The 23,859-nt window shown below is 39.3% G+C and overlaps 1 protein-coding gene across 4 annotated transcripts in view; it reads right to left on the reverse strand.

The window, feature by feature from the left end:
- Positions 1 to 10,776, reverse strand: part of LOC109030358 (uncharacterized) — a 36,619-nt gene extending 25,843 nt beyond the window's left edge. Inside the window, exons 1-4 of one of the 4 annotated variants that reach the window (XM_072304451.1) lie at positions 10,520 to 10,770; positions 8,603 to 8,872; positions 5,128 to 5,351; positions 121 to 564 (exon numbers count right to left, since the gene is read on the reverse strand). In XM_072304451.1, the coding sequence (XP_072160552.1) occupies positions 5,142 to 5,351; positions 8,603 to 8,872; positions 10,520 to 10,576 (537 nt within the window). In that variant the 5' untranslated portion in view covers positions 10,577 to 10,770 and the 3' untranslated portion in view covers positions 121 to 564; positions 5,128 to 5,141. Of the gene's footprint in view, positions 1 to 120; positions 565 to 5,127; positions 5,352 to 8,602; positions 8,873 to 10,519 lie in introns of those variants that run through there. The other 3 variants (XM_019041284.2, XM_072304450.1, XM_072304452.1) reach the window with 3 other exon arrangements.
- Positions 10,777 to 23,859: the final 13,083 nt, after the last annotated feature.

A 23,859-nucleotide genomic window follows, 5' to 3' on the forward strand; every position in this document is an offset into this window, starting at 1 on the left:
GTCAACTCATGTTTTTTCCCCAACTCTGAAAAGAAAACATTGTCACCTTCCAGCCAAAGTATCACAAGCGCCATGCGACATTTAAAAATTTCCGCCGCCGTTTTATTTTTTTACAGAGATATTGTCGGTTGAATCTGTCTGAAAATCTTACTGAATTTTATCGGTAGTACAAAAAAAATTCAGTGAAATATTCGAACAGCTTCGTTGAACAATTTCTCTGTGAAAAAATAAACAATGGCAGAAATTTTTTAACGTCCCTTGGCGCTTGTGATACTTTGCCCGGAAGGTGACGACATGAAGACTTGCACGGCTAACAGTTGAAACAACTTGTATGGGTGGATGCTGGGAGAATTTGGATCAGCACACCACTTGTCACCCACCCATATAAGATGTTTCCGAATTTACTTTTGCCGATGCACCGCCCCCTCTACATTTAATTTAACTGCCAGCGTTTACTTCTTCTTGAAGCTCTCATTTCATTGCCTTGTCTCCAGACTTGGAATAGTTAAAGGCCAATCTGTCATTGGCAGATACACCATTTTGGCGCGTCAAAGATGCACCCCACTGACAGTAGCAAAATAAGAATAGAAAAATATTATGACCGAGAAAATATGCAGAAATTTCATCAATGAAAGGAAGATGAGAAAGTAAAGAGTTAAGGAAGGTGCCCGCATGGTAGTGGTGAACTAGAGGGCTATGCCCCCTGGCCGCTACGCGGCCCAACCCCCAGAGGACGCTTCGCGTTCTCTTAGGCCCGTGTCGACAAAAGAACGACCAAAAAAACCTGAAAATATTTTCATAGCCGACTCTCATTTATCCAATATTTCTCTGCCCAGGAGCAATTGGACCAATCAGAATCGAATGAAAAAATTGGCATTTATTTCAAACTTCACGCCAAGACTGAAACGAAACGGAACAGAGCGTTTAGTCGCTTTTGGATAGCGTGTAGCAAAGGTGCATACCTTCGATTCACTTACCCTACTAATAGACGAAGATTCAAAATTTCCCGCTTACTTCAGTTTTTTTCTAAATTTGAAATTCCCGCCATTATTCATCGGCGGATATTTAAACTTTTGCCCCCCTTTGTAAGCTTTCTGGTCTCAGGAGTGTGGGCGGCCCCCGGCTTTGGCTTCTTATGGGTCAGGGGCGGCTTTGGCTCCTTAGTCGCCAGGTGGGCGGCCCCCGGCTTTGGCTCCTTAGTTGCCAGGTGGGCAGCCCCCGGCTTTGCATCCTCAGGGGTCAGGGAGCTGGCCCCCGGCCTTGGCTCCTTAGGGGTCTGGCCCCCGGCTTCGGCTCCTTAGGGTTCAGGGGGCTGGCCCCCGGCTTCGGCTCCTTAGGGTTCAGGGGGTTGGCCCCCGGCTTCGGCTCCTTAGGGTTCAGGGGTGGCCCCGGTTCTGCCCTTAGTGTTCAGGGGCTGGCCCCGCTTGGTCCTTAGGGTTCAGGGGCTGGCCCCCGGCTTCGGCTCATTAGGGTTCAGGGGGCTGGCCCCCGGCTTCGGCTCCTTAGGGTTCAGGGGGCTGGCCCCCGGCTTCGGCTCCTTAGGGTTCAGGGGGCTGGCCCCCGGCTTCGGCTCCTTAGGGTTCAGGGGGCTGGCCCCCGGCTCCGGCTTCTTAGGGTTCAGGGGGCTTGCCCCCGGCTTCGGCTTCTTAGGGTTCAGGGGGCTGGCCCCCGGCTTTGGCTCCTAAGTGTTCAGGGGGTTGGCTTCCGGAGTGTTGGGCCTTTTGGATGACTCTGCTGTGATTCATACCCCGTATCCTGAAGTCAATGATTCGCCTTCAAATGGCCGGGTTTGCAAAATGACTCCCCTGATGCACGATTAGTGGTATCAGAATTTTGCATTAAGTTTACGGATTGATTTGAAGGCGCTCTTCTGTTTCAGTTGTGAGTTGATTTGTACAACGATTTTCACCAAAAATTTCATAATTTTGGATTTTAAATCGAGCCGCATATTCGAAAAATTGCCGAGGAATATTATTTTGAAAAAATAATAAGATTGTTTTTGGCCCGAATGTCTTATTTCAAAGAAGAGAGCGCAGGCGGCTAGAGTAGATTGCGTATTTAAAGTCCCTTGGTTCGGTCATCGTATTCTGTAGCGAAACTGAAGGAGTCGCCGTTTACTAGATCGCAATTTACTCAAAAGCGGTTGTGAATTTAAATAGTTTTGCACGGATAAAATGATCTTTCCTTTATTAACTGTGAATAATCAATATTGAAGAAAATGTATTTTGCCCACTGGTCCAAGAGGAGAGCGTAAAGCATGGATCGATGGAGCATCGATGACCAAATCTGACCTAAATCTTATCTGCTAAGGAATTTTAAGTTTGAAACCCTTTTTTCAGTCTTTAAATGATCCAAATCCCCCAACAAGTTTAAAACACTGATTGCAAAAATGCGCATCTCCTGATGAAGTGTCGATTCTTAGTGCCAAAAACGCGAATATCCGCATTTCTGCCGTATTTTCTAACAGTTGGAGAAATTATTGAAACTGCTGATGGAGTTTGAAAAAACATCTTATTCTTGCCATCCTCAAGAATTATTAATAAGAAGGGTAGAAGGTTAAGCCCTTCTACCGACAATAAAGAGGAAGGCAGACAGTTCTTTTACTCTCCTGGAAAATCGTGTTTTCCGAGATTTGCACTTCTGCACTTCCACCATCTATAAAGTGCTTTAGTGTTGTTTAATTAACATTTACACAGGCAGTGATTATGATTGTTCAGTCAGTAATTTTTTTTTTCTCATTAATTTCTTCACAAAAATTCTCTGGTATATATGTTGCAGGCAATTAGCAATCGCCGGCAAATTGCAATCCATTCGTGTTTAATCAACAAATTAAATGGGGGCCGCCCACCTGGCTCCTGTTGTTCCAATGATTCACCTTAAAATGGTCGGGTATGCAAAATGACTGCCGTGACGCACGAATTTTGGTATCAGAATTTTGCATTAAGTTTACGGATTGATTTGAAGGCGCTCTTCTGTATTCGTTGTGAGTTGATTTGTACAACGATTTTCACCCAACATTTCATAATTTTGGATTTTAAATCGAGCCGCATATTCGAAAAATTGCCGAGGAATATTATTTTGATAAAATAATAAGATTGTTTTTGGCCCGAATGTCTTATTTTAAAGAAGAGAGCGCAGGCGGCTAGATTAGATTGCGTATTTAAAGTCCCTTGGTTCGGTCATCGTATTCTGTAGCGAAACTGAAGGAGTCGCCGTTTACAAGATCGTAACTTACTCAAAATCGGTTGTGAATTTAAAAAGTATGGCACGGATAAAATGAGCTTTCGTTGATTATCTGTGAATGATCGAATTTGAAGAAAAGGTACTTTGTCCACTGGTCCATTAGGCAAGCGTAAAGCATGGATGGATCTAGCATCAATGACCAACTAAATCTTATCTGATAAGGAATTTTAAGTGTGAAACCCTTTAATTAAATCGTTTTAAAGTGAAAAAACGAGATTGGAAGTAGGGATTATTATGCTTTGAATTCAAACATACGTTAGCCCCTTCTTCTCGGATTTATGGTGCCAGCTAGCATACCCGCGAGTCCGTGAAATGTCATCAATAATCTGTGTTAGGTTCGGTTAAGCAACTAAACTAACTCCTTGGCAATGCGGAGAGTATCGCTGGATTTGAAGGCGTAAAGAAATCTTTACTATATCGATGTTATCGTAATTACAATTTGACGAATTGACAAGTACGGAGCTTGCAAATTGCCGGCGATTGCTGATCCCCTACGACTTATACTCTGATAAAGATTTCACAGATATGTATTTCCATCTTTAAGTTTACATATACTTTTCTCTCTTTTAATCAGCATGTATGTTTCTTTTTTGTTTCTATGGTGCATCCCTCGAAATTCTTGGATTCAAAAATCGATGATATTCCTGGACATCGCAAATCGTCAATTAAAAAATTGGGATCGTTCAATTAAACGGGACACTTGATTCACTTAACTGAATCTTTATATTAACTGGAAACTCAAATTTACCACAAATCCCACTCAACCGAAAACCTGATCTAACCCTGCTGAGCTGACCAAAACTTTACTCAACCGGTGATCTTACCCACTGGAAACTCAAATCAATCGACCAATCGTCCGGCCGAATTTTACTTAACCGGAAATTGACAACCGTAAACTCTGCTCGACCGGAAACGTGCCCCAATCGAATACATGACCCAACTGGAAATTCGGTCCAACCTGAAATCTGACCCATCCCAAAATTCCAATTCACTGGAACCGTAATCCATCCGTATATGACGTGACCGGAAATTAACCCGACTGGAAACTGTCTCCAACCGGTAACGTGTCCTTGTCGAAAATTTGACTCGACTGAAAATTTGATTCGATCGGAAATCCGACCGACTGCAAACCACAATCAACGGGATTCGTTATCCACCCGAAATTTCACTTGACCGGAAATCGAAAATCTTAATTTCTACTCGACCGGAAATGTGCCCCAATCGAAAACTTGACTCAACTGGATATCGACCCGACCGGAAATGTGTTCCAACCCAAAATTTGGTTGTTCTCGGATGGAGAATAACCAATTTCAATACCAATATATCATTGATTTTCCTAAAAAATCGCAAAAATTCGATACAAGCGATTGATATATCGACTCGTTAACGTTGAAAATCGATTCTACAAGAAAAAATACGTAGGTTTCGGTGTACGACAGTCATATTAGGTGCATTTAGTCATCCATTAATCAAAAATGAACAATTTCAATCTCAAAAAATCGTCGATTTTCCGTAACGAATCTTAAACAATCGATATAACCGATCGATATGTCGACTCGTCAACATTAAAACTCGATTTTTCGTGTAAAAATACGTTGGAACCGGTGTGTATAACATGTGTAAACAACGATAACAACCCCGTGGACACATCAATTCAAGAAGAAAATAGCGAAAAACAAGGCCGGAGTTTGACCCCTTTGCCCCCCCCCCCCCCCCCCCGTAACTCGAAAACGGTTCCTGTACTCATCTTGAAATTTTTTCCTGAGTTTTCTGTTATTATAAGCTTCCACTTAAACCTTGGTTCGATGATCGAATTGAATACCGAAAAAGGGGCGAAATTTTGGGAGGCTCTTTAAAGCTAAATTCATTACTTAACAGAAGTACCTTACGGTCGCCTTCTATTGCAGCTTATTCAGTGCCTCATCAAATTTTTTCATCAGTGGGGCCACTGCTTGTTCGCTCTGTTCCAGAATGTCCATCACTGGTTGCACTAAAATACACTCTGCCCGAGGCACGCCGCTCATTTGCTTCTCTAAAATTTTGTGGATCACCGTCAGCCTACGCAACTGATTATTCATATAATTATCCTTACGCAGTAGCTGGGTTTTCTAGAACAAAAATGAGAGTTAGGTCATGCAGTGACGATTCTTGCAAATTGACAACGATGTTTTTCCTCCGTTAAAGTCATACATAATCAAGTGAAGCAGCAAATTTTATACATCGATCACTGAAGGCGAAAATAATGATTTTTTCCAATACCGAGACGATGCAAATCTCCTCTCATCTTCCATTTGGATATTTTACTAGAGGGGCCGCCCCCTGGCCGCCGCGCGCCCCCGAAGGCCACTTGGTCAGCGAAATCGTCAAAATCGCCCGTTGGCGGTTAGTAACACTGGAAAAAAAAAACACATTGGATCTAGAGTCCAGACTCTTGAAAACATTGACAAGGAAAAATAGCTCTTGATTCAATCAGATTTAAGCTTAAATCAAAAGGAAATCCGCTCAAATTAAGAGGCTAGGATCTTGGTTTAAGCGTAAATCTGATTGAATCAAGAGCATTTTTTCTTGTCGATGTTTTTAAGAGTCTGGACTCTAGATCTAATGTGTTTTTTATTTTTTTCCAGGGAAGCAAATAATTTTAATTGAATAACAAAACGATGTTTCAAAGAATTTCTCCGACACACAATATTCTGAACGACTTCCTCCTTACTCTGAATTTTGATTCCTTCCTTGCAATTCGACCTTTGGACCTTCTTACTCTCCTTCCTCACCCCGTCCATCGAGCGTAAAAATGATTTTGTTAGAATAGAAAGGATTTTTTTGATTTATCATTGTAAGTTTTTTTTTTTGAGAGAGATAGAAAAAAGTGACCAACTGCGTGTTTCTCAAAATTTTACTCAAACTGTCCTATTACTTATTCAAAAATATGTACCGAGAATTTCAAGAGGAAATTTTGTCAACCCGTATTAAAATATCTACGCCTCGCATATTTTTTTAGCCCTCCGTTTTCCTCTTTGTGCTATCGACAGTGAAACTTCCAAGCCACGTGTCTCGATTTGAAACTTTGCAGGCGTCCCGTTGTACACTCTTTTAAGCGCTCAGCCGATAGGCAGCGCTTTTTGATTTCGACTTACCTCTAGAGTACTAGTATAGTGCTAATTCGTTTAAATGGCGCACCAGTTCATCGATGTGTAGGCTTTTTTTTTGGGGGGGGGGGGGGTTCAGTTTTAAAATAAATAAAGCTGTGATAACCGTATTTTATGCTTTTAACGTAATGCGCGGGTAGTTACGATCGTTTGTCTAAAAGAAATTTCCTTAGCGGTAGAGTAATTCTTATCGAAATTGATCGTTGAAAATAAAAGGAGCCTAAAAAAAAACGCGCCTGATGAGCTCAACGGTGGCTATCATTTTCGGGATACGAAAAAAACGCGTTTACGGTTTCCTTGGTAACCTTTGTTTGCTATCAGCTGATGTTTTATTTCCATTTCCCAGCCAAGTCGACGGAGTTTATACTTCCTTTCTTCACTAAATACATTTACTAACACCTGAGCGCTTTTCTAATACGACAGTATTAGAACTTTCCCGCTTGTTTTAATTGGAAAACACTCAACAGCAATTCTTAAAGACGCGTGATTTTTCCTCGTTATGCAAGGACAATTTTGTGGAAACCTCTAAGAATTATGTTGATTTCTCCTCCTTCCAAAAAATCAAATAGGAGCGGAGATTCTACAACACCGCAAACGAAATACGTAGTTTGGGAGTTTCGCCGTCGATTTCTAAGGCGAGTCGTGCTTCGCGATGTATCGATTGATCTGCCATTTAAACCTATGGATAAGGATCGATTAGGATGTTCGCTGCGAACACCCACGATCAATAATAATCGATTCTTTACCACAGCTCAAATGGGGAATCATCGATAATCGCGATCATTCACGCCTCGCCATTGGTCGATTTGTCCATAACTCGAGGGCATACCTACAAAGTCTTGAGTTTCGTTTCCGGAGTCAAAATCGGTTCAAACTATTTTTCAAGATACCTGCAAATTCTCTAGTGGCTCCAGGGCCAGATTAAGGGGGTGGCCACATGGGCCGCGGCCCATGGCGGCAAAATTAGGGGGCGGCAAATTTTGCAATTTTTTTAAATGCAGGTACAAAAAAATCGGATTCAGAAAAAAATTACAAACAAGAAAAAGTGACAAAATCTCTCATTTCCTGAGAGTTCATTATTTCTAATTTTGTCGTATTTCGGTGATACAAAAGACTGCGCACCTTAAATTAGTTGAGTTAAGAGAGAAACCAAACACGTAATTTGGCCTGGAGCGGCGCGGCGCAAAGAGAAATGATGACGAGGAGTTGAGATGGAAAGTAGAAGCCCTCGACGCGGCGCAGCGGTCGGCATGTAACACATATTAGCGCCTACGAGACTGCATGAATACTTCACGCATTGCGTCAAACACAGTACGGTCAACAGCGGTCGGCGCGGCATGAAACGCACAGTGCCCACAAGACTACATGAATACTTCACGCATTGCGCCAAACACAGTATGGTCAGCGCGGCACGGCGGCGGAAGTTAAAATTATTAAACCACATTTATGTTTGTCCTTTCTTAATTTTTTAGTTTATTTCTTGCAAATGAAAGACCTTGTCCCCACAGAGATAGGTTTACGGAACTGAACTTTCGCGCAAAGTTCCGTGAACTTTTGCTAGTATAGTGTTCACAGGGCTCACGCAAAAAATGTGTCTAACACGAGTGAATGCGTCTTATGCACCCTTCTCCCTCCGGCACGTTCACTTGATGGTTTTTATTGATGTTTCAAAATAAATGAGAAGAGGGCGGCAAAATACAGGCGGCCCATGGGCGTCAAGTAGGTAAATCCAGCCATGATTGGCTCAACAGTATAGTTGGATTGTATTTTGCAAAAAGGAACCACTAGCAATGCAATGATGCTAAGATTGTGCAACTTCATCTTTTGCAATAAAATTGCGGAAATCGTGAAGAACTATGGAATTTAGATGGTAATTTTTGTCTTAAATTTACAGTTTTTAGCGAGTAAAATAGAAACTATTAATGGGATTACATTTTGCAATAAGGAACCACTATTTCTGGCCCATTTTAGAAACAACATACATGACATTACTTTCCTCCTGCAGATATGTGCGTTTATGAAATTGCCAGTGATAGTGGTTTCTTATTGCAAAATGTAATCCAATGGATAATCGGGTTTTTCCTCCCAGACAAAAGAAGTTGCACAATCTTAGCAACATTGCAATGCTAGTGGTTCCTTTTTGCAAAATGCAATCCAGTTGATCTAGCATTGTTCTCATTATAGGTACACATATGAATCGACGTTGCTCTTACCGCAATCGCATCTTCTTTTTCTTTTGGTGTTGATTTGTCCTTTTTAAAATTGAACAAGACCCTACCAGCATCAAAGAAACGCCGCATGTTCACAAGCACGTCACTCGCTTCTCCGATGACCCGCAAGAATTTCACCGTCATCTCGCTTTTTCGGTCCGCGGCTAGCTGTGTTGCATTGTGCACGACGGCTATTCGTTTGGTTTCTATTACCGCGAACGCATCTAGTAATTCATCGAAACTTCTGCCCTCTAGTGGTGGGGTAGGAGTGGGCTGCAACAAAAAATTAAGCAGTAAATCAGTTTAGTTCTACCATCAGGCGATTTAAACGGCCAGTCGGTTCTGGCTATCATTTCATCACACTGAAATCTATGTCACTATCTGCCCCGTTTTCTCAGGTTCTACTGAATGAATTCTTAAAAACTTTTTTTTTGTCAGACAGGTCTAATCGTGTTCTTTTAATTGACATGTAATTATGTCGATTTCCCTAAAAAATAAAATTTAGCGACGTTTTTTAAATTTTCATTTTATTTTTAATGATTTTTTCAATTCCAAGTCTTCTAAGAACTCTACTTAACAACATATCAGAACACTCATATGTCAATTGAAAGAGGAAATTTAGAGCTGTCTAACAAAAAAAGTTTTTGAAAATCCGATCTGTGGATCCTGAGATAAAGGGGCAAAAATGTTCAAAAACTAAACTCTTCAGTATCGCAAAGAGAAGAAGAAGATACGATCTATTTTGACCTGACCTTGCTTGAGAAAAACAGCTGTAACTCCTCCAATAATCACTGGAATTTGAAAAACTAAAGCTTAAAATGATCCTGAGCATGTGTGTAATTTATTAGGATAAAAAGTAGAATATCGAATTTTTGAAAAAAAGACAAAAAATTCAGAACCGACTGCCCTTACACCTGTTGAGTAGGTCAGCGGCGGTTCCTGACTAAAAATGTAGAGGTGTTCACTCAAAGAGAAGTTTCGAGTTAATGCAGTAATGCTTCTCTCTAATTCGCCTTCAGTTTTCGAGGTAGGCCAGACAACGACCTTCGTGTGGCATTAGTTGCCTACTCGATGGCTTGTTACTTGTATTGTCTGAAAATTTTGCCTCGTGGTGAACTGTGTGGAGTTCTGTCCGACAGATATGATGCCAGCTCCATTTTTCGATTCATATCTCTATTATAAAAAAATGTGTAAGATATGAAAACAATAATTTACTCCCAAATGTCTGGCAGGGATGCAGCAATTCCAGTGGCCAGAGTCAAGAAAGTATGCAAAAAAAAATCTCTGGAGCGGGTTTTAGTGTTGTAGTTTTATTTTGAGTGATACATAAAGGTGAAAATATTAATTATTCAATAATTTTGACATTTTTATACATTTCCCGAGCAAGCCATAAAAATGGAGGGACTGCCCTGGAGAAAAATTGTTATCTATTTTTTGAACATAACTAATTGGACCGCGTTTAACAGAAAGGAACCAAGCCACATCAGCTATTGCCAAATTTAATCGGGCAATTTAATTTTTTACGAGAGAATGTTTGTGTGGATTCCTTTGAAAATTTTAAGGAATTTGCTTTGTACTGTAGAGAAAATCCACTGAAATTTGCACGAAAATCCGTACATCCGTTTTCATGTAAAAAATTAAAGTGCTCGATTAAATTTGGCAATGGCTGATGTGGCTTGGTTCTTTTCTGTTTAACGCGGTCCAATTATCTGAGAATTGTACACATCTTTATACGTTCAAACCTCCTGAAATATTGAAAAGGCACTCACGACTAATGGCCTCCAAAGTATTTTTTTTTTCTCGTAGAGTAATCGTATCTTTTTTAAATGTCCAAAAACATTCAAACTTGTAAACTTTCTCGGTAAATTTACGATTGGAAAAAAAAGGAATCACTCGCCTTCATATGAATATTATACTCACTGGGGCCTCAATAAAAGTCAGGACTGTGGCGAGAGAGCACAACAAGGTTAGACTCATATTTAGGTTAACAAAATCTCAGAATGCATTGGGAGATGACTGTGGTCGAATGTGCTCCAATCTGATTAAAGACGGTCTGACACGCGGACGAATACAGTGCACAGAGTAGAGAAGTAGATACCACATTATATCGACGTAGTAATACCAAAGTCATGTTTAAATTTAAAGGGGGCTGGCCAAGTGACTGACCCGACGCACAGTGGATCGAATCAATAGGAGAGATCGGAAATATTTTGACTGTATAAGTCGGCAATCACATAACTCGTTTGCGGTGTCTGAAAATCTCCGCCTCTATGTTATTTTTCTAAAGGAGAGCAAATTGACATCATTCCTTGAAATTTTTGCAGAATTTTCTTCGCACATAGAAAAAAAATCACGGAAGTTTTGAAGAATTTCCGTTGAGTAGTTTTCTGTTTAAAAAATGAAGTACGACGGTTTGCGACGTCGCAAACCGAGTTGTATACTTAAAACCATAATTTACGAAGGTTAAAATTTAAGTAATGTTTACGTAATGTTGTACGCAGTTTGTCTGGTATGCGGTTATGTTCAACGAATGGCGGATGACAGATTGATTAAGAAGGTATGACCTCTGGATCCTCATGTGTAGTGAGAATGTTCGCGATGAAATTTCGCTTAATCCAGCCACAGACAGGAAGGACGTGTTCGGGCCTCTTTTTAGACTTTTCTCCCGAATCTGAGCGATACCTCATGGGCAAAATATAGCGGAGCATTAATAGTTCACTCCTCACACCAACGCGCCTTCAATTTTTGCAGATGCAACACGGAAATCCATCAGGCTCGAATAGTTGTATCCCTGCGCCGTCATTAATGCGCGTCTATTTTTCTACCCTTTTTCTATATTATGTTTGTTCCGTTTGTCTTGTTCATGGTGGGTGCTTCAAAGGCTACGTGAGTAACACAGCCAAAGATAGGAGAGACGTAAAAAGGCCTCGTTTTAAGAATTTCTCATGAATCTGAGCGACACCTCATTGTCAGCTTACAGCGGAGCATCGCGACTTTACGGCTCGCACCATCGCGCCTTCAATTTTGTAGATGCAGCACGGACACCCATCAAGTACGAATAGTTGTATCTCTGCGCCGTCGTCAACGCGCGTCCTTTCCTTTGCTCTACTTCCATATTGTGTTGGTTTCGTTTGTCTAATTTGCAGTGCTGAGGAAGAACGCCGTATGAAAATTCGAGAGTTGCCAAAGTTTCTCCGATAAAATGTTTACATTTGAGGAAAATTATGAATATTTTTCCTTGAAATTTTCAGACAATTTAGATCAAATTACAAACAAGATTATCTGAGAAATTGACCGAAAAATATTCAAAAGTTTTTCGATAAATAAGCGATTTGTCAAATGAAATTTGGCAACGCCTGAAGGATTACACGGCGTTTTTCCTTAGCACAAAACACAGCCCAAGACCGGGAAGACGTAATCCAGTCTCGTTATTTAACTATTTTCCCGTCTCTCACCAGCAGCGTAGAGCATGCAGAGCATTGCGAGGTCACGCCTCACTACTCACGCTATCGCGCCTTCAAGTTTTCATATGCAACATGGACATCCATTCAGCACGAATATCGTGTTCAGATTTCTTTTATTTTAGAAACTTGAGATAAGTTGATGTTAAGTTTGATCAAAATATGCTACGCTGTGTTCAAATCAATTGTCATTTTGAGAAGGAAAAATACACGTATAAAGGTCTCTCAAGCGCTCTAAAGGGCGTACGTCTAAAAATTGGCCCGACTATCTCCTCTTAAGGAGTTACAGATAGCAGATGAAGGGTGGCAGTGGCGTCCGAAGGGGGGCGGGGGGCCTGCCCCCCCCCCATTTAGATTTTGAAAATATGACCCAGGTTTTTTTATATTACGTGGTAAAGTTGCGAATTCTCCCATTTAAACAATGTAATTTTTTATTTTTTCTCATAGTTCGTTTGAGCGTTCTACTGGGCCGATTTCCATGATTGTTGTGGTTATCGACAGGTGATAGTCCCTAGATGAGCCCGCTGTAATCAGAATTTGAAATAGGTCCGGGTTTTTTATATCAGATTTCTCCTGCACAATTGGACGTACTCATGAAAAAGGAACTATGTGAATACGTTTTGCGTGAAACATAGTACCTTTTGGCATAAATACGTTCAATTTTATCTCCTCTGAAGAGCCGCCCGCTTCCCCGCCCCCTCAAGTTTTGGGTTGAATAACACCCCTGTATTCTGCCGTGCTAAGGAAGAACGCCGTATGAGCCTTCAGGCGTTGCCAAGTTTCATTCGATAAAAACCGAATTTACTGGGAAAATTTTGAATATTTTTTTCCAACATTTTCAGATAATTTCGTACGCAATTTACTCTAAAATATCTGAAAATTTCAAAGAAAAATGTGCATAAATTTCGTCAAAAATACTTGTTTTATCGAAGGAAATTTGGCAACTCTCGAATGTTCATACGGAGTTCTTCCTTACCGCGGCAGTATTATAGGGCTAATTGTACGCTATCGTGAAAATGCGCAAGCAAGAAAGGGATTATCTTTCTATCAATTTTAATCTTGTGGCGGCGCTTCACTGCGTGAAATTGAATTTTGAATTCACCTTCATTTTGATAGCTACTCGATCAGAGCCACCTTAAAGTTGATACAATTATATCACCTTCCTCATTCATGTGCAATTTTTACCTATTCTCATCCATTCCATTCCTTTGAAATTCCACTAAACTCAGTAAATTCTGCGCACTTGTTTCCAGGGCCGGATTTACCTACTTGCCACCCATGGGGCGCCTGTATTTTGCCTCCTCCTTCTCATTCGTTTCGAAACATCAATAAAAACCATTAAGTGAACGTGCCGGTAGAAAAGGGGTGCATAAGACGCGTTTACTAATGTTGGTCATATTTTTGCGAAAGTCCTGTCAACACTACCAGCAAAAGTTCACGGAACTTTGCGCGAAAGTTAGGTTCCGTAAACTTATCTCTGTGTAGACAAGGCCTTCCATTTATAAGGAATGAACGAAAAAATTATGAAAGAACAAACATAAATGTGGTGTAATAATTTTAACTTCCGCCGCCGCGCCACGCTGACTACACTGTCTTTGGCGCAATGCGTGAAGTATTCCTACAGTCTTGTAGGCGCTATGCATTTCACGACGACCACTGCTGGCCGCACGCCGCACGGTGTTCGACGCAATCTGTGGAGCATTCATGCAGTCTTGTAGGCCCTAATATGTTTCATGGCGATCGCCGCGCCGAGGGCTTCTCCTTTTCATCTCAAGTCCTCGTCATCATTGCTCTCTGCGCCGCGCCATTCCAGGCCAAATTGCGTGTTTGGTTTCTCTCTTAACTCGACTAATTAAAGGTGCTGTCGCTTGTATCACCGAACGACGACAAAATTAGAAATTACTATACTCTCACAAAATGAGAGATTTTGTCGCCTTTTCTCGTTTGTATTTTTTTTCTGAATCCGATTTTTTTTTTACCTACATTAAAAAAAAATTGCAAAACTTGCCGCCCCCTAAATTTGCCGCCATGGGCCGCGGCCCGTGTGGCCACCCCTTTAATCCGGCCCTGCTTGTTTCTATTTAGAACATTAAACTCAGAACAAGTGTAAAAAAGATCTCAGACAATAAGCTTGAAAAAAGCTGAAATGGCTTGGACAAATTTAAAAAATGTCAAATAAAATTAGAAAAATTACCTACAGCAGAGATTTGATCTAGGTACATGGTTTAGATCAAATTCTTTCGAGTAAAAAAAATTAAGCCTCCGCCGGGATTCGAACCCATACCCTTAGATTCTGACTCGCGCTTGGCGTATCTCCGTCGCTCCGCAACCGTAGAACGGATCCAAATGAAATGGGGTGAACTTTTTGCATTGAAAAGATATCGCGTGTCATACTCACACATTAGTTTCAAAAATCAAATATAATTACGTATCTTTAAGATATCTTCTACATCTGTAACCTCCTAAAATGAAAGAAAATAAACATAAAAATTAAGAAACGAGATAGCACACAGAAATGAAGAAGTATAAAAAAGGATGAAAAATGAGGGAAACGAAACATAAAAATCCATAAAAAATTATAAGGTACCTAAAACAAAGCAGAATCAAATCCTTAAATATATTTCCACAAATCGAAAATACATTTTAAGTACAGCTGTAGGTAAGGCTCCTAGGTATTTTAAAAGTTTTTGTGACATCCTTATGAAGTTCAGATTTTTAATTTTTTATTTAAAAAATTGAAATTACTTCTAAGGCGAGGGTACCTGAACAAATATTTCCACCCCGAAAATATTCGAAAGGAAACTCGGATTTTTATTTTATGTCTGTTGATTTTTTTCTCCAAAAAATCAAACTGGCTTCTAAATTGAAAACATTTCCACCCCCGAAATATTCCAAAGGTAACTTGGGTTTTTTATTTTTATCCTCATTGGTTTTTTTATTTTTTATATTTTTTTCATTTTTTTCAAAAATAAAATTTGTCCCTAAATTGAAAGTAGGTGAACAAACATTGTCACGTCAAAAATATGCAAAAGGTATTTCGGTTTTTTTCTTCAAAAATGAAAAGTGTCTCTAAATTGAAACTAAGCGAACTAACATTGTTACACCAAAATATACAAAAGGTAACTTTTTTTTTTTACTTTCTCGTTTTTTTTCCAAACTGATAAGTGTCTCTAAATTGAAACTAGGTGAACAATCATTGTCACACCAAAAATATGCAAAAGGTAACTGTCCGATTCTATTGGCTGGGCTGACTGACAGACCCTACTCCCAAGCGCTATCCCACTACTGCTCACCACGGGGACTTTTGGCTGCTGGGTTTCCCCCCTGGCCCGGTGCGCCCCTCCTTAGCCAACCTGGTTACCCCGGACTCCTCCAGGGTCACCATATTGATGACAAGCTTAGTGCGGACGCTCGGTCGACGCAGAATACTGCCAACCAGGACTCCCAGCCTCAAACCATCCAGATTACCCGACCTCCAAGTAGCTGGATTACAGGAGCGCGCCACAACTCCCAGTCGAGAAGAAGCTGAAACACACCGGTATATAAGCAAGCGGCTGGGGCTATCGATCGACGTGGCCCGCCGCACAATGGATCGAGTCAATAGGAGAGGTCGGACAAAATTCGGAAATTTTAAACACTCATAGCTCCGTTTATACACAACTTTGGGGTTCTAAGAGTGGTTTCATTAGTTTTCTCGTGAAATTTTATTCCAGGAGCTCCCCTTGAAATTTGAAATACGACGAAATAAACATCAATATTTGCAGTTTTAGTCAACAATTTCATGTCCGACCTCTCTAATTGACTCGATCTAGTGTGCGCCGCACCGTTGTGATGAGTGGTGTTGTGTTGAGAGAGGTTAGGTTGACTCTGCCGCGTTGCCACTCTGTGCACTTTAATTTGGATTTAACTTAGCGTTGGATTTTGTCGCGATTAACTCGTGAGAGATGGTCCTGGTTGTTCAAGTTTTTTTTTTTTTTTTTTTTTTTTTTTTGATTTTTTCCCTATTTCATTTTTTCCTGTTTTCTCTTTTTCATTTTTTATGATTTATCTTTTTCCCTCCTTATTGTTTTTTCCAGATTTTATTTTCTCCATTTAAAATAATGTTTTCTTTTTTTATCCAACGGTACTTTTTCTTTGTTAAGTATTTATCCATTTCCATATGTTTCTCTCTTTTCATTTTTTCCTCTTTCCAAATTTTTGCTTTTTTATCCATTCAGTATTCCCTTTTTATTTTTCTTCTCCGTTTTTTTCTCTTTTTAAATTTTCAGTTTTCATTATTTCTCTTTTTTATATTTTGTCTCTTTCATTTTTCCTTTTAATTTCTTCCCTTTTCGATTACATCCTTTTTTCCTTAAAAGAAAATATTCCTTGTATTTAAATTTTTCTCAATCCAATTTTTCATCTTCAACATTTTTTCTTCCACATTTTTTTCCTCGTATCTTTCCTTTTTTTACTCCGACTATTTCCTTCAGTTTTTCCTGTTATTTCCCTTCCTATACTTGTTCCTCATTTCCTTTCCTGTGGCTAAGAATCAATTAAAAGAAATCGTTAACTAAAGTTTATTAATCAATTCGCAGCTATCTGACAACCAAATAAATCCTCAATCTTTAATTACAACTTTTTTCCAGACTAGAGGGCTCCGCCCCCTGGCCGCTCCGCGGCCCAACCCCCTCGTATATTCTGTCAATTCGTTATGAAAATATCACTTAATTTTTTTTAATTTACATTATTCTCGTAAATTTTATTAATATTAATACTGCTGAAGTTCTGTTAAGTGCTTATTCATTCAAAAGATCATCTTCAATTTAGCTAAAAACTTACTTCAATTAAGGTTGGAGTTTTAAAAAAAGGTGAATAATCAGTTTGAAACGGTTTATATGGGATAAAATAAAATGGATGGAAAGCAAATAGGATAGAATATAATATAATATAAACGAAATATAATAGGTTTGTCATTAATAAAACGGGATGTATTTATATTAACCTTGATAAAAGGCCACAGGTCGGTTTGATATTTAAATTAAAGAGTGGCGGTGATGCGTAACAATTTTTGGATTTGCTGCTGCAATTCCCGAGTAGTAGTGATCGCCATAAATTGCGATTTAATCGGAGAATATATCGCGATTTTATCGACGTCGCGATTTATTGCAATATTATCGGATAAAAAAATCGCGATTTTATCGACGGCGAATCATCGCAATATTATCGGGAGAAAAATCGAATCGGGAATTTTTTTTAATTTTGTTTTTTGAAGGTTAAAACTGAAAAACCAAGTGGTGAAAAATACTCAGCTGTTTTTCATCACATGATAATGAAGTAATGCAACTGATAATGAAAAATAAGTCGCAAAGATAGGAGAAAAGAATTGTAATGAAATACATACAATTATTAATGATCAAAAATTAAATTCATATAATTTCGAACAGTAGAGAAATAGGAAGATTCGTAATTTTTTGTATAAATGGGGAAATTTGGGGAATTTGGAATCGATAAATGCGGTTATCGAAACGTGCGATTATCGATACATGCGATTTGTTGTGTTTGATTGTGTTTCATGGTGTGTTTGATGTGTTTGATTGTGTTTCATGATGTGTTTGTTGTGTTTGATGTGTTTGATTGTGTTTCATGATGTGTTTGTTGTGTTTGATGTGTTTGATTGTGTTTCATGATGTATTTGTTGTGTTTAATGTGTTTGATTGTGTTACATGATGTGTTTGTTGTGTTTGATGTGTTTTAGGTGTATCATGATGTGTATATTGCGTTTTAAGTGTTTCATGATGTGTTTGATGTGTTTGCTATGTTTCATGATGCATTTGATGTGTTTTATCCCGGTTCCTTAACATAGTTACATCCACTATTATAAATGACTATACTGTATAGGTAAAATTACTGCATATTATCCCGGTCACTCTGAAGAAATCCGGTTTTATCCCAGTCATTACTGCTTTAGAAAAAAACGATGTATCGAAGATCCATACACAAAGATCGATATCCTTCCTGTTTTCCCGGTTTCTTAATATAGGTACATCCCGTTTTATCCATGACTATCCTGTATAGGTAAAATTCCTCCACTTTATCCCGGTCACTATGAAGAAATCCCGTTTATACCAGTCATTACTGCTTTAGAAAAAACGATGTATCGAAGATCGATACACAAAGATCGATATCCTTCCTGTTATACCAGTTTATTAATATAGGTACATCCCGTTTTATCGATGACTATCCTGTATAGGTAAAATTCCTCCCTTTTATCCCGGTTATTATGAAGGAATCCCGTTTTATCCCAGTCATTACTGCTTTAGAAAAAAACGATGTATCGAAGATCGATACACAATGATCGATATCCTTCCTGTTATCCCGGTTTATTAATATAGGTACATCCCGTTCATCCATGACTATCCTGTATAGGAGGTAAAATCCTCCCTTTTATCCCGGTTATTATGAAGAAATCCCGTTTTATCCCAGTCAATACTGCTTTAGAACAAACGATGTATCGAAGATCGATACACAAAGATCGATATCCTTCCTGTTATCCCGGTTTATTAATATAGGTACATCCCGTTCATCCATGACTATCCTGTATAGGTAAAATTCCTCCCTTTTATCCCGGTTATTATGAAGAAATCCCGTTTTATCCCAGTCAATACTGCTTTAGAACAAACGATGTATCGAATATCGATACACAATGATCGATATCCTTCCTGTTATCCCGGTTTATTAATATAGGTACATCCCGTTCATCCATGACTATCCTGTATAGGAGGTAAAATTACTCCCTTTTATCCCGGTTATTATGAAGAAATCCCGTTTTATCCCAGTCAATACTGCTTTAGAACAAACGATGTATCGAAGATCGATACACAAAGATCGATATCCTTCCTGTTATCCCGGTTTATTAATATAGGTACATCCCGTTCATCCATGACTATCCTGTATAGGTAAAATTCCTCCCTTTTATCCCGGTTATTATGAAGAAATCCCGTTTTATCCCAGTCAATACAGCTTTAGAACAAACGATGTATCGAAGATCGATACACAAAGATCGATATCCTTCCTGTTATCCCGGTTTATTAATATAGGTACATCCCGTTCATCCATGACTATCCTGTATAGGTAAAATTCCTCCCTTTTATCCCGGTTATTATGAAGAAATCCCGTTTTATCCCAGTCAATACTGCTTTAGAACAAACGATGTATCGAAGATCGATACACAAAGATCGATATCCTTCCTGTTTTCCCGGTTTCTTAATATAGGTACATCCCGTTCATCCATGACTATCCTGTATAGGTAAAATTCCTCCCTTTTATCCCGGTTATTATGAAGAAATCCCGTTTTATACCAGTCATTACTGCTTTAGAACAAACGATGTATCGAAGATCGATACACAAAGATCGATATCCTTCCTGTTATCCCAGTTTATTAATATAGGTACATCCCGTTCATCCATGACTATCCTGTATAGGTAAAATTTCTCCCTTTTATCCCGGTTATTTTGAAGAAATCCCGTTTTATCCCAGTCATTACTGCTTTAGAAAAAAACGATGTATCGAAGATCGATACACAATGATCGATATCCTTCCTGTTATCCCGGTTTATTAATATAGGTACATCCCGTTCATCCATGACTATCCTGTATAGGAGTAAAATTCCTCCCTTTTATCCCGGTTATTATGAAGAAATCCCGTTTTATCCCAGTCAATACTGCTTTAGAACAAACGATGTATCGAAGATCGATACACAAAGATCGATATCCTTCCTGTTATCCCGGTTTATTAATATAGGTACATCCCGTTCATCCATGACTATCCTGTGTAGGTAAAATTCCTCCCTTTTATCCCGGTTATTATGAAGAAATCCCGTTTTATCCCAGTCAATACAGCTTTAGAACAAACGATGTATCGAAGATCGATACACAAAGATCGATATCCTTCCTGTTATCCCGGTTTATTAATATAGGTACATCCCGTTCATCCATGACTATCCTGTATAGGTAAAATTCCTCCCTTTTATCCCGGTTATTATGAAGAAATCCCGTTTTATCCCAGTCAATACTGCTTTAGAACAAACGATGTATCGAAGATCGATACACAAAGATCGATATCCTTCCTATTATCCCGGTTTATTAATATAGGTACATCCCGTTCATCCATGACTATCCTGTATAGGTAAAATTCCTCCCTTTTATCACGGTTATTATGAAGAAATCCCGTTTTATCCCAGTCAATACAGCTTTAGAACAAACGATGTATCGAACATCGATACACAAAGATCGATATCCTTCCTGTTATCCCGGTTTATTAATATAGGTACATCCCGTTCATCCATGACTATCCTGTATAGGTAAAATTCCTCCCTTTTATCCCGGTTATTATGAAGAAATCCCGTTTTATCCCAGTCAATACTGCTTTAGAACAAACGATGTATCGAAGATCGATACACAAAGATCGATATCCTTCCTGTTATCCCGGTTTATTAATATAGGTACATCCCGTTCATCCATGACTCTCCCGTATAGGATGTAAAATTCCTCCCTTTTATCCCGGTTATTATGAAGAAATCCCGTTTTATCCCAGTCAATACTGCTTTAGAACAAACGATGTATCGAATATCGATACACAATGATCGATATCCTTCCTGTTATCCCGGTTTATTAATATAGGTACATCCCGTTTTTCTAGGACTATCCTGTATAGGTAATAATCCTCCCTTTTATCCTGGTTATTAGAAGAAATACATCCCATTTTTATACCTGTCTACCTATCAATAATTCCTTTACGGAAGAATACATTTAAATTTCCCGGGGATTTTCAATGACGTTTTCTGATTGGTTAATGAAAGACCAATGAGAATGCGAAATGACACGGACGTACACACAAAAAAGGCCTTATTTTTTTTTACTATAGTAAGATAAGATAAGATAAGATAAGAAAACAAAGCTCCTGCAAGAAGAGAATTATATGAATAATCAAGTGCGAAGGCTAGCTGCGATGTATTCACTTTTGAAGGAACAAATATGCCTACTGCCGGATGAGGAGTTGAACAAGTTACGACCAGTGATCGACATCCATAAGCGACGTGAACAGAAAATGGGTCAACTTGTAACACAATTCCAAATCAATCTAGATAAGATGGAAAAAGTGCCCATAAAGCAATATACGTATCATTAAAGCAACTTGAATCATGATAATTAAATTTCATCCAGATCTGACTCTGTCACTACACTGAGAGAAAACTCTCGGTCACATGAACCATACTGTCGTGCAAAGAAGGAACCCCTCAGACGTTGCCATAGCTCGTTAGATAAAAAAAAAAAAAAGTTTCTGGGAAAATTGTGTATATATTTTTTCCCAAATTGTTTGGACCATTTTTTCGCAATTTAATCTAAAATATCTGAAAATTCCAAAAAAAGAGCATGACACTCACTGTCACTTTAAAGAAATTTCGACTCGATAAGAATCCTTGTCCAGGAATCATCAACTTGAAATTTGTTTACGGTGTATTGCATGAAAGCTCCAGAATTTTCAACCTCTTTGACCTTCCTTATATAATGATGACCGTGCACTAGAATAAGAGCCTCAGCCCAATTATCACAGGTTGCAATTTCTTGCGATTACGGATACAAAATGGACATAGCCAAATCAAAAGGAACTATATCCATTTTGACATGAACCTTGAGATCCATGAGAGCACATGCATGATAGGGCTCAATCAAAAAGGATATAGTTCCTTTTGATTTGAATACGTCCAAGTTGTATCGCTACTGCATCGGAATGTTGTGTATGTTGCATGTCTACTAATTGAAGGCGCTTTTGTTGTTGCAATTTATTTCAATCATATTGAAACGGGTCAAAATTTGTTTCCGCTTTGCAGATGGCCAATTTTTCTAATACGTGGGATTCATTTTATTTACTTTAACATCGGCATTCAATGACCAATTATTTGAAACAATTGAAATTTTATGGTGAAGAAAAATACTACTTTATTGTACACTCGAATTGCCGCTTAAGTCGAATTTTTCATTGGTCCCCCCTGGAGGAGAGTTATAGAAATTTTCTCTTGAAAATTTCAGGTAATTCAGATCCAATTGCAAATAAAATTCTCTGAAAAATCGGAGGAAAAATATGCACTGATTCCCCTGAAGAAAAAAAAATTATCGAAGGAAATTTGACAACGTATGATGGCTCATACGGCATTCTTCCTTACACGGCAGAGTGGTGTAGGGTGTACTCGTACATCAGGAAGTGCTCTCTTTTCCGAGGTCAAACCCCCCCCCCCCCCCCGAGTAAAAATTAAAAGAAGCTTACATTTTGTTTCTGACATTCAAAAAGATTCATGAGGGAATCGAAAGAAATTAATTTAACGTTGACGCGGAAGTCGATTTTTAACACCGCAATCACACGCTGAATGTGGGAGCTGAATGTAGCTTGAATGTGGAAGTCATCGGCCGGAGTCATCATGCCGGTGGAAGTCATCGGAACGATTCTCAGCAACCATCGGACCAATTTTGAATTTTTCTGAACTATTCGAGTAGATTTGATACACTTCTGAATGAAAATAACTCGAATTTGCTAAATTTCAGCCGTTGGGCGATGACTATTGACTTCCACATACAGCTGCTAAATTCAGCGTCTGATTGTGGCATGTGAATGTAGAAAAACCAAGTGATTAAACATTTTACTGAATTAATTGACACCCCGTAATCGACGATGAAAAATGTTCACCTAGTAATGACTTAAAATTTTGTTCCCGAGCATTTCTGAGTGGTTTTCCGGCGCCAAGTGCGAGTCGCGGGGAGGAGGGGAATGGGTTGCGCGCTCATTTGGACAGTCCGTCAATTTAAAATTTCGCGCCTTTGAATTGGCGCCAAAATTTAGTTCATGCGGCCACCGATGCAGCGCTATCAGACAACCGTGTTATCATCACGTTGTGCAATGTAAGTAATTTAGTAAATGTAAACAAGAACACAGAGCACGGTGATAATGAGCATGAACCAGACCACCCAACCCACTTCTCCGAATTTTTTATTTCATAGTTCATAGTCATACCTCATCTCACATTTTGTTCTCTCAGAAAGCTTTTTGAAATAGTATCAGAAACATATCGTGTTACTGTTCAAACCCTAGTGCTGTTTCAATTCCAGTTTCTCCTGGCCTGGCTGATACGGTAATTCCCTGAGGAATTCGATTCTTCTTGCAAATTTTGCACTCTTTGGCAATTGGCACTTGGCAGTCACGTTGTGCAATCCGTTTTATCAACTCATTTCTCATCCACGTGGTTTCCCAAGCTGAAGGTATCTTCTGTAGACGCAAAACTCGTAAGTATGTCTTGATATTTCAACAATAGATGACATTGCGTAAAGATCGATGACATGAATCATCTAGAAATTCACGTCTGAAACGGAAGTACAAGAAACCTCAAATACCATTCTAAGTACTCGTTCAGTCGCGATCGAGACATTCACTCCCAACGTTGACTCTAAGCCGGTCACCACTGCCTACGTTGCAGCCACTGTAAGAGGGCTATATTTATTATCTCGAACTGCGAGGAGGTATCGACTACGGAACGCACCACTTTTTATCCTCTTCCACTGGCGCGTTCCATGTGTTCCAGTGGAACGCGTGGACTGCTCTTCCGAGGTGGGTTGAGGTTGGTTGAGGCCGCGGTTAGGCCGATTAAATCCACCCGAAGTGCTAACATTGCGTTCCACGGGTTAAAAAAAGCTTTGTGTCATAGGCTACTAGACAGGTTCTAAACACTCGAAATTAATGGCTGTGCTTTTCTCTCTCAAATTTTATTTA

This window comes from Bemisia tabaci, chromosome 9 (genome assembly GCF_918797505.1).
Source record: "Bemisia tabaci chromosome 9, PGI_BMITA_v3".
Taxonomy (NCBI): Eukaryota; Metazoa; Arthropoda; class Insecta; order Hemiptera; family Aleyrodidae; genus Bemisia; species Bemisia tabaci.